We start from the raw sequence: 16,670 nt of genomic DNA, 5'->3' as shown, positions 1-16,670 counted from the left end.
TTAGTTTGTAGTTATTATTTAGTATTTAGTTATTTTGAAATTTCAAAATCATCAAATTAACAGAAATCAGAGCACTATAGTACCAATATATTCTTGAGACCAAATGGAATAAAAAAGTCTAGTACTATGTTTCTTCCGACAAACAGTTAGCGAGATATCGTAAGTTAAATATTGGAAAGTTATTAAGTTTTTCTTAAATATCTAAAAAAATATTAGGCAAATAAAAAAATGTTTTAGACAAAAGTTGTTCAAATAAATTGGTAGAAAAAGGTGTAATAAAAAAATTGAGAGGATCATGTAAAGATCAATTTGAAATTTTTAAATGGAAACTCATTTTTTATTATATCATCATTTTCTACGAATTAATTTGGCCAACTATTGTCTGAATTTTTTTAGTTGTCTATCTTTTTTAAGATAATATTATTAGACAAAAATTCTTTAAATTAATTGGTAGAAAAAGACGATGTAATAAAAAATTGGGGTTTCCGTTTAAGATTTTCATGTTGATCTCGACTAGGTTTTCAAGGTCATTCCAAAGTCAAATTTATAGCGTCAGTAAATAGATTCTTTAAAACCTTACAACTTTTGCCTGAAACATTTTTTTCTAAAATGTCGCATTTACGAAAAAATTGAGTGACCCGGGTGATCTGAAAGACCCCGTATATTACATGTTTATAAATTACTCGTTTTCATTTTCTCAGTATTGCAATTTTGTATGTCAATAAAATGTCACTAAATAATGAGATAATTATCATGTATTTGTTTCGTAATCTTAATTGCTTCATGATATCACGAAATCGCGTCATTAAAGTACAATCAAATAATGTATTAAGAGTTGCAGCTGGGTAAATATCTTAAAAAGTATATAAATTGTTCGAGGAATATAATTCTTTTCATTATTGAGCTTGTAAAGGTTTCGTAGTAAAAAACGTAGTAATACGCGATGAAGCGATTAGCGTACATCTTAATGATTATATTTGCGGTAATAGGTGAGTTCTGTAACAATGAGATGTAACAATATGATATAATCATTTCATTTCTGTAAATATTAAATTTTTTAAGTTTGTGGTAGTAATAGTTTTATAATTAATAATATCTGTATTTTATATAATCATTAATCATATAAAAACATGTTATTTTAATCTACGAAATATTATTTGTATGATAGTCAGAAATACGCATTACTCAATGTTATATTGTTATATTGGATGACTGCATAACTTTGTGCCCGATTTTCGTAAATGGCGCTAACTTACTGCATGGCGGAGTTCCGATGTTTTTGTTTGGTTATGTTGCATGCACTGAGTAGGTGACAGTGTTTTGTGTCACTTTAGCGTCAGGCATCAAATAAGTCGATTTGGTTCAAATAAGTCGATTTGTGTGTAAGAGAAATTTTTTAAAATGGAGAACGAAAAGGTGCATTTGCGGCATGTAATACTATACGAATTTCGGAAAGGCATGAGTGTTGGGGCTGCACAAAAATACATTCAGAGCGTTTATTTGGACCGTGTTCCTTTTTTTTTATCAGGGTGGGGAAATCCTCATGGATACCCCTGACCCTTGGGGGGGTCGACGGTTATGCCGGACTCTTACCGGCTTAAATCCCATCGGGATGCCATTCTTCGGGATTCCAACTGGGATAGTCGGAGGAAACTAACTCAATATCGTGCGTGTCTCCGACTGGACCGTGCTCCTGCTCTCCGGACAGTTAAAAAGTAATTTGGCAGATTTCGAAATGGTGATTTCAACTGGGAAGATCAACCCCGCTCTGGACGGCCTTCTGGCATTGATGACGACATTGTGTGTGCTTTAATGGAAGAAAATCTAAGGATTACAACTGAGGAGATTGCTGAGAGGCTGAAAATCGATAATTCCACCGCGTTTCGCTATTTAAAAAAGCTTGGATATGTTTCCAAGCTCGATATATGGGTGCCGCATTTCTTGACTGAAAGGAATAAGCTGAATCGCATGAATGTCATTTCTCTCCTCGCACGTAACAGAAAAAAGCCTTTTTGGATCGAATAGTAATAGGCGATGAGAAGTGGATTCTGTACAACAACGTACAGCGAAAGAGGACCTGGAAAAAAGCAGCTGAAAGTGCAGAACCCGTCGCAAAAGCTGGCTTGCATCCACTGTTTGTTATATGCGTTGTTGGCACAACGCTTCCACGCTTTTCCTCGGAGTTTCCTCGATGACCGTGGGCGAAAGAAACGCTTCTCTCTCAGTTTCGCATTTATTGGTTAGGACCACTCAAATTATGAAGGCTGCTTTATGTTGGTTACGCATCTTTATTCTTGAGATGGTAACGAGTTATCGCTCTGGCCGCTAGCGGATGAATGCTCACATTTGGGAGCCACGTGACAAAACACGATCGACCCGGGAGCCGAAAGATCCCGGAAATGCCTGAGGCTCAAAGACAATGGCAACGCTGTGAGTTCGACGCGCTACGTTACACTGAGAACAAAAAGGACGCACGAATCCTTAACATCCATTGACGGTGTTATTGTGTGTTTGGTAGGATTGCAGGGGAATTATTCACTTCGAGCTATTTCGACGCGATGAAACACAATCACGGCTGACAAATACTGTGAGTAATTCATTAGACTCGATGCGGCTATTCGAGAAAAACGTCCGGTTTTGGCCAATTGGAAAGGCATCATTTTCCACCACGACAATACTAGACTGCACGTCACCCAACAGACGCTACGAAAACTGCAGGATTTGTAATGGGAAATTCTCCAGAATCCATCATATTCTCCAGATATTGCGCCTTCAGATTTTCATCTGTTCCGGTCTTTGCAGAATAGTTTGAATGGCGAAAATCTTAAGTCGGAGGAAGTTGTCGAAAACCACCTCACGAACTTTTTTCAAGGAAAATCGAGCTCTTTCTTAAAAAATGGAATCGATAAGCTTGTAAATCGTTGGAAAACAATTGCAAATAAGAATGGAGACTATATAATCGAATAATATTGGGAATACAAATTAGTTTGGTCCGTTTTTTGTGTTAAAAATATATTTATTTCAAAACAAAATGAATGAACAGATCAATTAAAGTATTTTCCATCGCTGGTTACTACTTTCTCCCATTTCTCAGGCAATTTTCGAATTCCATCTCGAAAAAATGATTCGTCTTTTGAGGCGATCCAAGTTTGGAGCCAATTTTCGATTTCTGCGAAAGGAGTGAACCGGTGACCTGCCAAATCGTGCTGCATTCTTCGGAACAACTAGTAATCAGAAGGAGCAATATCCGGAGAATACGGCGGGTGCGGTAAAACATCCCATTTGAGCGTTTCCAAATATTTTTTTACGACTTTTGCGACATGAGGCCGAGCGTTGTCATGAAGAAGAATAACTTTATCATGTCTTTGCTCGTATTCCGGACGTTTTTCTCGCAATGTACGGCTCAAACGAATCAATTGTAGCCGATACCTATCGTCCGTAATGGGATCTCCAGGTTTCAGCAGCTCATAGTAAACAACACCCTTTTGGTCCCACCAGATACAGAGCATGATCTTCGAACCATGTATGTTCGGCTTTGGTGTTGATGTTAAGGTCGATGGCAACAATTGACCGGGCTTGGCGTAGTATTTTTCTTCTTGGGATTTTCGTAAAATATCTACTTCTCATCTCTAGTTACAATCCGATGCAAAAAACCTTTTCTTTGTTGCCTTTGAATCAACTGCTCGCAAGTGAAAAATCGCCTTTCAACGTCTTTCGGTTTCAGTTCATAAGGCACCCAATTTCCTTGTTTTTTAATAAATCCCATGTCTCTCAATCGTACGGAAACGGTTGAGTCACTCCCAATGATTCTGCAAGCTCCTCTTGCGTTTGACTCTGATCTCCTTCGAGTAATGCCTCTAATTCTTTGTCCTCGAATTTTTTTGGCTGTCCAGAGCGAGGCTTGTCTTCGACTTTGAAATCTCCATCCATGAAACGTCGAAACCATTCCCTACATGATTTATCAGTTAGAGCAGCGTCACCATACCAGGTATGTAAATATGAAACCGGAATTTTTGTATAGAAAATACACGTTTATTGCATGAAAATGATAAAAATATTTTATTCGAAGTATTGCCCATCGCTAGCTATACATTTTTCCCACCTGTCTGACAATTTGTGGATGCCACGCCAAAAAAACTGTTGCTCTTTTGAGACAAACCAGTCATCGAGCCATTTTCGTAAGAAGTGAAGCGCTGCTCAGCAAGTGCGTGTCCCATCGATGCAAATAAGTAGTAATCGGAGCCAAGTCTGGTGAGTAAGCTGCATGCGAAAGTATTTCCCAACTAAACGCCTCAATCGTTTCCTTGACCAGTTTTGCTGTGTGTGATGGTGCATTATCATGAAGCAAAATCACTTTGTGTTGCCTTTTTTGATATTCTGGTCGTTTTTCACGCAAAGCTTGATTCAAATCGATCATTTGTTGTCGGTAGCGTTCAGTATTAACGGTTTCGCCAGGTTTTAGCAGCTCATAGCGAATAGATCACATCCTTCTAATCCCACCAAACACAGAGCATTGTCTTCCGTCCAAAGCGATTTGGCCTTGCAGTCGATGTCGATGGTTCGCCTGGAGTTACCCATGATCTTTTACGCTTAGGATTCTCAAAATATATCCACTTTTCATCGCCAGTCACAATTCGATGGAGAAATGACTTTCTTTTGTACCTGGCGAGCAGCATTTCGTAAGTGGCTTTTCGGTTTTCCTGCTGTCTTTCATTCAATTCATGTGGAACCTATTTTCCCATCTTCTGGATCTTTCCCATGGCTTTCATACGTATGGAGACGGCTTCTCGTGTCACATTTAATTGATCCGCGAGTTGTTGTATTTGAGTGTCATCCTCATCCAATAATGCTTGCAATTCGCTGTCTTCAAACTTTTTCGGTGGTCTTCCACGTTCTTCGTTTCTCACGTCAAAATCGCCATGTTTGAATTTTTTAAACCACTCATAGCACTGTGATTTACCAAGAGCATGCTCACCGTAAGCTTCGACAAGCATTCGATGCGATTCTGCAGTAGTTTTCTTCAAATGGTAACAGAAAATCAATGCTGTCCGCAAATCGTAGCTTCCAGGCACAAAATTCGACATGTTCAACGCTATTACAAACTATGCTGTTGTATGAAACTTGTATTGTTGTGAGTTGAAAACCTTTGTCAGATGTCAACAAATGGAAATGGTGCCAATGACGCGGTTTGACGGTAACTACATTGACAGCTAGGGCCATCTATGGGCAAATTCCGGTTTCATATTTACAGACCTGGTAAACTTCAGCAAGCATTCGATGGGCTTCAGCTGCACTTTTCTTCCAATGAAAGCAGAAAATTAAAACCTCCCGCAAATGTTGCTTGGTTAACACAAAATTCGACATTTTCAATACTGTAAAAAGCAAGGTTTTTGTATGAAACTCAAAGCGATATAAACTGAATATTATTGGCAGATGTCTAACCTCTCTGAAACCGCCAAAATCGGCAGTCACTATGAACCTTCATGAACTATGAACATTCATAACAGCCGGAGCCATCTTTTGAAAACGGACCGAACTAATTTGTACACCCAATAAAACTGTATTCTTTAAAATTTAACATATTGAAGTTTATCTTTAAATCGGGCACGAACTTATGCAATCATCCAGTATAACTGTTTATTGTATACCAGTGTTCTATAAATGATTCTGCAGAATTCAATTCTTGTATAAAATTAAACATTTTATTCTTTAGTTTACATTTCTTAGTTCGCACGATTCCATTTTGATTTATATTTACAGGTATTCACGCAGATGAGCCAGAAAGATTAGTAAATGCTATTAACACCATTATAGACAAGTTTCCATTTGCTATTTCTATACAAATAGGGGAAAAGCATCATTGTGGTGGTGCTATAATCAGTAAACGCTTCATCTTAACTGCTGCCCATTGCTTGCAACCATTCAAAGGGACACCTATGATGAATAAAATGAAAGTTCTCAGCGGAACTACTACTCTCAATAACGGTGGAATTCGTTATGATATCGAAGATATATATTACCATGAGAAGTACAACACAGAAAAACTAGTTGAAAACGGGTACGATATCGGTTTGATTAAGGTAAAGCTTTACAAATTTAAATTACTATCATTTTTCTTTATTTGTTCTCACATAATCATGACGCGAAACAGCATATATAATACCGCTATTGTATTCAAAAAGTTCCAGGACAAATCAAATAAAATACAAAATTTGTACTTATTTATCAATATCTATCCGTCATTTTCAAAGTAATCTTCATTACTCGCAATATATTGGTTTGGCATCTAAATAATTGCGGATCTTTTTAAGAAAAAAAAGACAATTTTTTCATGAAACGAAATAACTTTATACAGTAATATATTATCCATTTTTATCAATGACCTTTTGCCATCTTTCAGGCAATATCATAAGTATATAATATCTCCAAAAACATAAGTAGTCTATTGTCTACAGATTTCAATCGCCAGTGTTCATTGTTCAGCTTCAAAAACGCTATTTTAGCAATTCTGAGATATTTTTTGAGATTAGGAACGAAATCTGACGTGATGAGGTAAAATGAACAACGGATTCGGATTCAGCGACCCCGAAAATATATAGGTATGGTAGTGTAGTTTAGCGAACAAGCAACTTTTTTTGTATGCTTGTAGAATTTTCCTACCAACTGATTAAACAGTCAATAAGAAATAATACTTGGGCGTCATAAGGTGCTTGTGTGAATCAATCTGCAATAAATGGTTGGACTTGTAAGAAAACAACATTATATCGAAATGGACTTTATATCGTGATAACGCATTGGCTTATATATGTTCCGTAAGTCGAGGTCTATCGCTCAGGAAATGAATGAGGACCCAAAAACATGAAAGAAAGTTGATATGAACATAGGTCAGGAAATACGTTGTTCTCAAGTTATCGCTATTCTTACTTGAAATTTGAAATTGCTCTGCTTTCGAATTTCTTTGTCAAAATTGAAATAGGAGATGGTTTTCATGAGTTTTATAACATAATTAAAGTCAAATAAAAATTGCGGACTACTTTAGCACTATTTAGCGCTACCAAGGTACAGCCCGCTTAGCATCTCTTAGTAGACATCAGGACCCCATAAATCATCATTCCTGTGATATTGGGCTGTGGGCTGCAGCGACACCCTATATATCGATATTTGTTTCTAAATGTATAGCCAAAAACTTGATTAATGTTATTCCGCAAACACAATATTCATTTAATTCAGCAACGTTCGATCTTTTCTTATTTTTCAGATTGAAACTTTTAAATACAGATTTCCAATACGTTGTTTTTAGTCTATTATAGCGATAAAACAAAATTCGATGGACAAGTTAAATCATTTAGATCATCTCAAATCACCCAAATCATCCCAAAAACCAAGTTTCATTGGTCTTATGAAGATTGAAAAAAAAATTAGCATAAATATTGAGTTGGCAACTATTTTAATATAATTATAAAATTTCGGATTTAACTGATAGATGGCGTTAGTTGGATTTTTAAGTATATTTACGTATTCGAAATGTCAAACTTATATTGTTGTTTGATAGTTAATATTTCAATTGGCATTCAGTAAAAAAATTATATCGATCGGTCGTGTAGTTTTTGTTTGGCGTCGGTTGAAAAATGGAAAAGCAAAACGAGCATTTTTGTCATATTTTGCTTTTTTACTTCCGTAAAGGAAAAAACGCATCGCAAGCTCACGTACTGTGTTAAGGTTACGTACTGTGTATGATGACGAAACCTTAAAAGAACGGTGTCAAAATTGGTTTGCTAAATTCCGTTCTGATGATTTTTTACTCAAAGATGAACACTCTGGTTGTCCAGGTGAAGTTGATAATGATCAAATCAAAGCAATAATCGATACGGATTGTCATAGCACAACACGTGAGATTGCAGAGAAGCTCAATGTATCACATACATGCATTGAAAAGCGTTTAAAACAACTTTTCTACGTAAAAATCTCGAGTTATGGGTTCCTCATGAATTTAAAGAAATTCATTTAACATAACGTATTGCCGTCTGCGATTTGCTTATGAAATGTAACGAAAATGATCCATGTTTGAAACGATTGATAACTGGCGATAAAAAATGAGTTGTTTACAACAATATCAATCGAGAAAGATCGTGGAGCAAGCAAGATGAATCAGCACAAACAACATCCAAAGCTGATATTTAACAAAAGAAAATTATATTATTAGTTTAGTGGGATTACAAAGGAATTGTCTACTTTGAAATTTTACAACGCAACAAAACGATCGATTCAAATGTTATATGCTACGATTAAAGTGATATGCTACGATTAAAGTGATAAATTGGTTATTATGTATTAGGAGTACAAATAAGTTTCCGCCGTTTTCTATCAAAAATTAGGAATTTATTGTGAAAGAACGGTACATTACGTTTTATTCAAAGTATTGTCCATCACTAGCCATTACTTTTTCCCATCTTTCTGGCAGCATTCGGATACCACGTTGGAAGAACTCTTCATCTTTTGAGGCTATCCACGAATCGATCCAATTTTTAGTATCTTCATATGATGTAAAGCGCTGCTTAGACAGGCCATGTGCCATCGACCGGAACAAGTGATAATCGGAAGGGGCAATGTCTGGTGAATACGGCGGGTGGGGTAGGACTTCCCAATTAAGTGTTTCCAAATAGGTTTTGACCGGTTTTGCAACATGTGGCCGAGCGTTGTCATGTAGGAGAATAATTTTGTCGTGTTTGGATTAGTAATGGGCGCGTTCTTCCTTGAGTGCTCGGCTTAATCTCATTAATTGTGTTCGGCAGAGAGCTCCAGTAATGGTTTCGCTCGGTTTGAGCAACTCATAATACACGACACCAAGCTGATCCCACCAAATACACAGCATGAGTTTTTTTCCATGAATATTCGGTTTGGCTGTTTTCCATGAATATTCGGTTTGGCTGTCCATGTTGAAGCATGGCCAGGTGGTCTCTATGATTTTCTCTTCTTTGGATTATCGTAGTGGGTCCATTTTTCATCACCAGTGACTATACGATGCAAAAAACTCTTTCTTTTATGCCTGGCAGGCAGCATTTCATACGTGCAAAATCGGCGTTCAACGTCTCTCGGCTTCAGTTCATATGGAACCCAATTTCCTTGTTTTTTAATCATTCCCAACGATTTTAAACGATGTGAAATTGCTTGTTGAGTCACTTCTAATGTAAGTGCAAGTTCTTCTTGCGTTTGGCACGAATCTTCCTCCAATAATGCTTCCAATTCCGTGTCTTCGTACACTTTCGGCCTTCCACTACGTTCTTTGTCTTCCACGTCAAACTCATCGTTTTTAAACTTTTGAAACCACTCACGACAACTTCTCTCACTTAAAGCAGTCTCACCATATGCTTCTACAAGCAATCGATGCGCCTCAGCTGCAGATTTCTTCAAATTAAAGAAGTAAATCAAAAGTTCCCGCAAATGACGCTTATTCGGCACAAAACTTGACATTTTCGCACGAAAAAATTATGTGATGCTGATACGGAGTCGCTAATACTTCAAGGTTATGTTGTTACCAGATGTCCAAACTTACGATATTACGTTTTACATCTGACAATTTCAACATAACCTTCTGGTGAGGCCATCTTTTGTCAAACGGCGGAAACTTATTTGTCCTCTCCTAATATAATAATTGTCTTCTCCTAATATAATAACCAGTTATTATGTATAATAGTAACCAATAGCTTTGGTTAATGTGATTAAGTACATGCAATTTATCACTTTAACCGGTTATTTTACATAACCAAACTTTATTGGTTATAGTTATAAGTGACATTTAGAAAATGATTTTGGAGAAACTTTTGAAAACCATTTATGTCCAATTGTCATGAATATTGGCAGAAATACTCCAAACGATATCAAAATGTTACAAAGTTATGAACAATTAAACCTACGTATAAGTTGCAAGTGCGTTTTGCATTGCGCGCTGCGCGCACGATTGTTGAAACTTACACGTAAGTTAAAAACTCGTAAGCTGCACGCGCGGTTATTAAAACTTACGTGTAATTGGGTGCGCACAGCGCGCGATGCAAAACGCACTTGCAATTTACGCGTGGGTTTTAATAACCGTGCGTATAGCTTACGCGCTTTTAACTTACGCATGGGCTCCAACAACCGCTCATGCAACGCGCGATACAAAACGCAGTTGCAACTTACGTGTTGGTTTTAATAACCGCGCATAATAACCGATTATTATGCATAGTAACTGGATTTATCACTTTAACCATAACATATACATTCAATAACTAACCAAACTGGACAATGCAATTCAAGGAAAGCGACCAGAATTGGCAAAAAAGATATTGTGTTCCACCATGATGAATGCAAGGCCACACACATATTTGGTCACTCGGCAAAAATTATTGGAGCTTGGTTAGGATGTGTTGTCATATCCATCATATACCACCTAACCTTGCACCACCAGATTATTGTTTATTTCGTTTTTTGCAAAACTTTTTCAATGGTAAAAATTTCAATAATGATGATGATGTCAAATCGCACTTGGTTTAGTTTTTCGCCAGAAGAATTAAAAATTACAAGTTTTATGAACGTGGAATTATGATACTGCCTGAAAGATGGCAAAAGGTCATTGATAAAAATGGACAATACATTACTGTATAAAGTTATTTTGCTCCATGAAAAAATTGTCTTTTATTTTTTTTAAATATCCGCAATTATTTAGTTGCCAAACGAATATTTTTGGTCGGTACTGTACATGGTTTGATATTTCAATTTATTTTTTTAATGATAGGATTTTAATGATAGGAACGATTTAAAAGTGTTGATCCTCCGCAGGAATTCCCTATATATAGTATATAGTATATATATTTAGTATACATTTGATAACTTAACTATAATCAATGAAGGTGTAAAGCTGATTGAGATAATGAATGAAAGTAATAAGTCAAATACCATTTTACAAAAATCGTAAAAATGGCCGAATTACGCGTGGAAAAATTCAGATAAATCAACGTGTAGCGGTAGTGAGTAGTGTATTCGGTCTCTCGAGCTTATAGTGGCTTATTTCGTCTAATAATAGCTGCCGGCGTGCGATAAGAAGAAAGAAGGACCGCACGCGGAAAAATATTTTCACTAAGCTTGCGTCTACAGAGTACGTCACATAGCATCGCGCACGCGCTATTTCTCTACTATTCTGACTATGAATACCGGCCGTATAATCTCTAAAACCTTATGGCTACGGCATGAACTAAAGTAACATCTAGAACCATCTGTTCCCAGAGTCAGAAAGTAATGAACTTCCTAATAATTATGTGAAATTTTGATATATTTATGAAATTTCTTTTATATAAATAATATACATAAAAGAAATTTATGTATATTAGTATATTAGAAACTTATATGTATATTAGAAATATATATTAGAAACTTATATAATATACGTCAAAGAAATTTTATGAATATCTCGAAATTTCACATAATTATTAGGAGGTTCATTACTTTCTACCTCTGGAAACAAAGGTTCTAGATGTTATTTTAGTTCATGCCGTAGCTATAAGGTTTTAGAGATTGTACGGCCGGTATTCATAGTCAGATCTTATATTTAAGATCGTCTTAAGTTTATCTTCAGATGTCAATCGTTTCGAGAGGGCTACATATCCTAGGGATAGTTCATAAGGGAGGAAAATGAGTGTCTCATCAATTGTCAGAAAGCTCGAAGTTAAATCGTTTGAACATTTGCATTTTCTTTCTTGCTAATATAAGAAGAAGAGTTTTTTGTAGTGTATCGTGACTAGAGACAAAAAATAGATGTATTATGAAAATCCAAAACGGAGGAAGTCGTGATGAACCCCGGTCAACCTTCGACATCGATACTAAAATATTCGACCAAAATATTCACAGAAAGAAAATAATGCTATGCGTTTGGTGGGATATGGAAGGCGTAGTATACCATGAGTTTCTGAATCACAACAAAGCGGTTAATGCTACACTTTATCAACGCCAACTGGAGCGACTGAATGACGAATTGATGTAAAAAAGGCCGTCAATAGTCAGTAATAAGCAGAAAGTGATTCTCCAACATGACAACGCTAGACTACATGTGGCAAGAACGGTTAAACACATTGATAGGCTGGGAATGAGAAATTTTCCTGCACCTAACATATTCCCCCGATCTTGCTCTTTTCGATTTTCATTTGTTCCGCTCTATGCAACACGCCTTGGAAGACACGCACTTTGACAATTTAAAAGAACTTCGAAAATGGGTCGATAATTGGATCGCCTCAAAAGATAGGTTTTTCTTTCGACGAGAGATCCAGCCTTTACCAGAAAGATGGTCAAAAGTAATCGAAAACAATGGCAATTACCGTGATTGATGATCGATTATAATATATTATGAAAATAATAAATATTCCAAATAAAAAACGGTACAAATTAATGTAACTCCCTAATATCTATAAAGTGATAGGAGTCCTTGTGCTCAGATTGACATGCTTTACCTTCACGCGCGGATTAGGTCAGACATTCTGTACATAGGAAATTTCTATGAAGAATTAACACTATTAGATTGTTCCTACTTTTAAAAACTTGAATTGAGATATTTACGAAACGTCAAAAACAAAGTCCATAATGGACGCAGTACCAATCCAAGAGTTATATTAAATGATAAAAATTAATATTCTCTACAAACTTTATTACCTCTAAAATTTCAGATTTTATATAGACCTAAGTCTCAGTTCAAAATTTTATTATTAATTGTTTGTAATTCATTAAAAAGATCATCATAGCCGGCTCTACAGCCTCAGATGGACCTTGGCCTACACAACAAATTGCCTCCGCTTCTCTCTGTCCATCGCCGTCGACCTCCACAACTTCATCCCCAGCGCTCCCGCGTCAGTTTCCAAGTCGTCTATCCACCTCCTTCTCGGTCTGCCCACCTTCCTAGTCCCGTACATACGTCCCACTAGCTTTTTCTTAGTGGTCTTGGCGTTGTCCATTCGTATTACATGTCAGTCAGCCCATCTCAGTCGGGCTCCTTTAGCACACCCAACGTTATTTGGTTCCTTGTACAGCTCGTACAACTCGTCGTTATAATGTATACGTCATTCATTTCCATTGTTTATTGGACCGTAGATTCTTCTCAGAATCTTTTTCTCAAAGCATGCAAGTCGGTCTCTATCCTGTTTTGTCATTGTCCACATCTCGCACCCATACAATACCACCGATCTTATCAATGTTTTATATATTTTTATTTTGGTGTGTTTTGGTACCGAGCGTGACCTCATTATCGGTATCAATGCGTAATAGGCTTTGTTTCTGTTCGCGATCGTCTCGGCGTTTTCCGGGAGATCGCTAGATTGCTTGGCTCCGCTCAGAAATGAGCGCGAGAGACGGTGGAGAATTCAAAGCACAGGCAAGTCAATAGTTGATCGATGTTCACGACAAAAGAAACTCTTTCTTTTAACGCAGTTCAAATTTATTCAGAATTAACAAAATTAACAAAATTAACAATTACTTTTGGAGCAACAACTCGCAGTAACAAAAGAACGAAAGATTTTACGGGCGATAATTTGGCGTAAATTTCGTCTGCGTGAAAAAACGTAAGAGAAATGAATAGATATGATGGCGAGATCGCCAAGCGCCTGGAGAGAGAGTGAAAACATCTTTACCAAACTGAGATTGCTTACAAGAAAACGTCTGGCCGTTGTTCGAATCTTTAACGCTTTTATCGGAGCTCGTAGTCGTTAGTTTGTTTACAAGTCAGTCGCTGAATTCAACAATAGGATCTCGGACGACCGCCGTCGAACGTTCTGCTAGGAGAGGGAGATCTACTTTTCGATCAAAAGGATTTATTTTCAATTATATTTTGACAAAAGCGAGCACGCGTTCAACATGTGTCGCGGTCATGTGATTGATCCGTCTGGCGAATATAGATACGTGATGCGGAGCGTGATCATGATTCTCTTTCGATCGTCTCTTCTGCCAGAATATTTTGGAATGGTTTGACTTTGTCCATTCGAATCTCGAACAGTTTCCCTTGTTGATTCTGATCTTTATCTCTGCACTTATTGTACCCTCTTTGTTGACTAGTGTTCCTAGATACTTGAATTCCTCCACTGCTTCAAATGTCAATTTGTCTCCACACTTCAGATTGCCGTTTGCTCTTGGTTTGTTTTCTGCTGCTGTGACTAGATATTTTGTCTTATCGCTATTGATTCTCAGGCCGAATTTGGTCGACTCCCTTTGCAGCTCCGTATAGGTCCTTTCAAGGTCCTTCCTTGACTTTCCTATTATATCTATGTCATTTGCATATGCAAGAATCTGGGTTGAGCGATTCAGAATGGTCCCATCTGTTCTAATTTTCGTTTTCTTTATTATAGCCTTCAGTGCGAGGTTAAATAGCAGCGGGGATAACAAGTCTCCTTGTCTCAAGCCTACATTGATTCTGAACGATGGTGAAATTCCTCCTCCTATCCTGACCGTGCTTTCCGTGCCCTGCACCGACAGTCCTACCATTCTTATGAGTTTTGTTGAAATTCCAAAGTCTTGCATGGCTTTCTACAGTTGACTCGTGCATATACTGTCGTATGCTTTTTCATAATCGATTTCATTAAAAAGATATATAATTTTATTCGTAAAAATTCATCACAAAACGAATACAAGTAAGTCACATTCCTAACAAATATTTTTTTTAATATAATACAAATGCCGCAAATTTCATAACTTTAACTTTAAAAGTTTTCTGAGTAACTTAGAATTATAATACTATTTTTATAATGAAAATGTCAAGGCTTCAATAATTTCTGAATAATTTCCAAATAAATGGTTAAAAAGCAATAATTTTCGCCAATCAAACTTCTAGTGAATAAATAACAAAATTATTTTATTCGGTCAATTTCAAATAGATTTTACTTTAACAAAAGTTTACTTTGAACTTTAATTGTAAAGATATGCTAAGAATTAAAAATTCACTATGAATAATGATCTCCCACGACTTTTTGCGAGAAAATGAGAGAAAATTGTCTCCTAATTGTTTAGAGCACTTCTAGATAAAATTAAACTCGCAAGATCTGGGAAATCTTATATATTATTATATTTGATCTTATAAATTATAAAACTAAACCATTCTTGTTACAAATTCTTTATTCATATTGTTTAGTTGTTTAAATATAAAATCACTAATTCGTAAAAATATTGTATAAATGAAACTAATTATGATTCGCCATTTATAACTGTATTTGCATAATTCGTTATAGCAAACGCATTCTCTTGCAATCACATTTCGATATTAAATTTATTTGCTTGATTTAACCCTTTTCGATAGCAGTTTATAAATTTGAATTAATAATGAACGGCGTTGGTTAGAAATAAATATAAATAATATCTTCTACTAGACACTCTGGTCGATTTCAAATTTTGATACCCTCGACTTTTTCAGTTAATGAAGGACATCGAATTCAATAATGTTCAAAAACCTATATCGCTACCAAATTGCGATGCTCCTGTTGCGGAACGTGCAAAAGTCTTAATTGTAGCTTGGGGTAGGCTCTTCAACAGAGGTCCCGTATCGAACGAGTTACAAGTGTTAAATACTTATTACATGACCAATACTGAATGTCAGAAATATCATACACAAATCATCCCTTCTATTTCATTCTGCACTTTCATAGCGCCCAGTCTAGGAACATGTAATGTATGTAATTTTGTAAACAATGTTTTACAATTCATGTTATATGTTATATTGTTATATGTTCTACAAACATATAATATTGTTTAGTTTTTTCTTACGGAGTTTAATTTGTTCATTATTGCATTAAGTTTTAAATCATAATTGTAATATTTAATTCTGTATTATAGGGTGACAGCGGTAGTGCTGTATTATACGGTGGTCAGATTATTGGTGTTGTTTCTGCCGGAAGGCCTTGCGCCATGGGTACTCCAGACATAAAAACAAAAGTTTGCTCTCATATGAATTGGATTCGAAATATCATGACAAATTAACTTTTCGGCTAAATTTATTGTAATGTTATAGAAAAATATCTCATCAGCATTACTTATGCATATACAAAAAAGCGTTGTGTTTTATTAGTATCAAAAATATACTTTTTAAAATCTTTCAGAAAAATAAATAAAAAACAGGGTGAAAGATTTGTCTCAATAAAATGGAATATTTTCAAAGCTAGAGATTGTGCTGATATTATAAACGAATCCCTCTCTGTAAAAATAATTCAGATACAAATAAATATGCATATATAAATAATTCATAAATAATTCTAATGTAATAAAAATAGTCGCACTAAATGTTAATAAGTTTTTCATAACATTCGAGTAGAATAACAATACGGGTTCTAACAAATTGCAAAAGCTTTAAGCAAAATCAGATATTTATTGGTTAAATATTTTTTTACCGATACTTGTTTCCGCAGAACAATGTTTTTTTATTACTTCTTTGGGCAAGATGGCGGCCATGACGTCTCGCATACGTCAAGAGAAAATGTATGTCAAGACGAAACCAGACTCGAACCTGGGCCCTCGGAATTATCATGCAACGGTCCAACCACTTCCAGACCACCGTAGTGGGTACCTATTGTTAATACGTATATATTGTACATTAATTAAAAATTAAAAATTCATTGAAAAATTAAATATAAAAATCGAAATTGGACATTCATTGATTAAATATTTTATCGATG

The 16,670-nt window shown here is 35.9% G+C and overlaps 1 protein-coding gene across 1 annotated transcript; it reads left to right on the top strand.

Moving 5' to 3' along the window:
* The first annotated feature begins 916 nt into the window (after positions 1-916).
* On the top strand, positions 917-16,044 carry LOC105180987 (chymotrypsin-2). The gene is made up of 4 exons (XM_011137406.3): positions 917-989; positions 5,761-6,080; positions 15,416-15,670; positions 15,835-16,044. Exons 1-4 carry the CDS (start codon positions 944-946, stop codon positions 15,976-15,978), a joined length of 765 nt encoding a protein of 254 aa, XP_011135708.1. The 5' UTR covers positions 917-943; the 3' UTR covers positions 15,979-16,044.
* Positions 16,045-16,670: the final 626 nt, after the last annotated feature.

Source organism: Harpegnathos saltator, unplaced genomic scaffold (genome assembly GCF_003227715.2).
Source record: "Harpegnathos saltator strain DR-91 unplaced genomic scaffold, Hsal_v8.6 scaffold39, whole genome shotgun sequence".
Taxonomy (NCBI): Eukaryota; Metazoa; Arthropoda; class Insecta; order Hymenoptera; family Formicidae; genus Harpegnathos; species Harpegnathos saltator.
Note: the sequence above shows the minus strand (reverse complement) of the source record. Positions and strands in the feature narration are given on the sequence as shown.

Excerpts from the sequence above, each read along its gene's own strand:
- LOC105180987 (XM_011137406.3), top strand. The coding sequence starts at position 944 with ATGAAGCGATTAGCGTACATCTTAATGATTATATTTGCGGTAATAG. Across the intron at positions 990-5,760 it reads GATTATATTTGCGGTAATAG|GTATTCACGCAGATGAGCCA; the intron begins GTGAGTTCTGTA and ends TTATATTTACAG. Across the intron at positions 15,671-15,834 it reads CCAGTCTAGGAACATGTAAT|GGTGACAGCGGTAGTGCTGT; the intron begins GTATGTAATTTT and ends TCTGTATTATAG.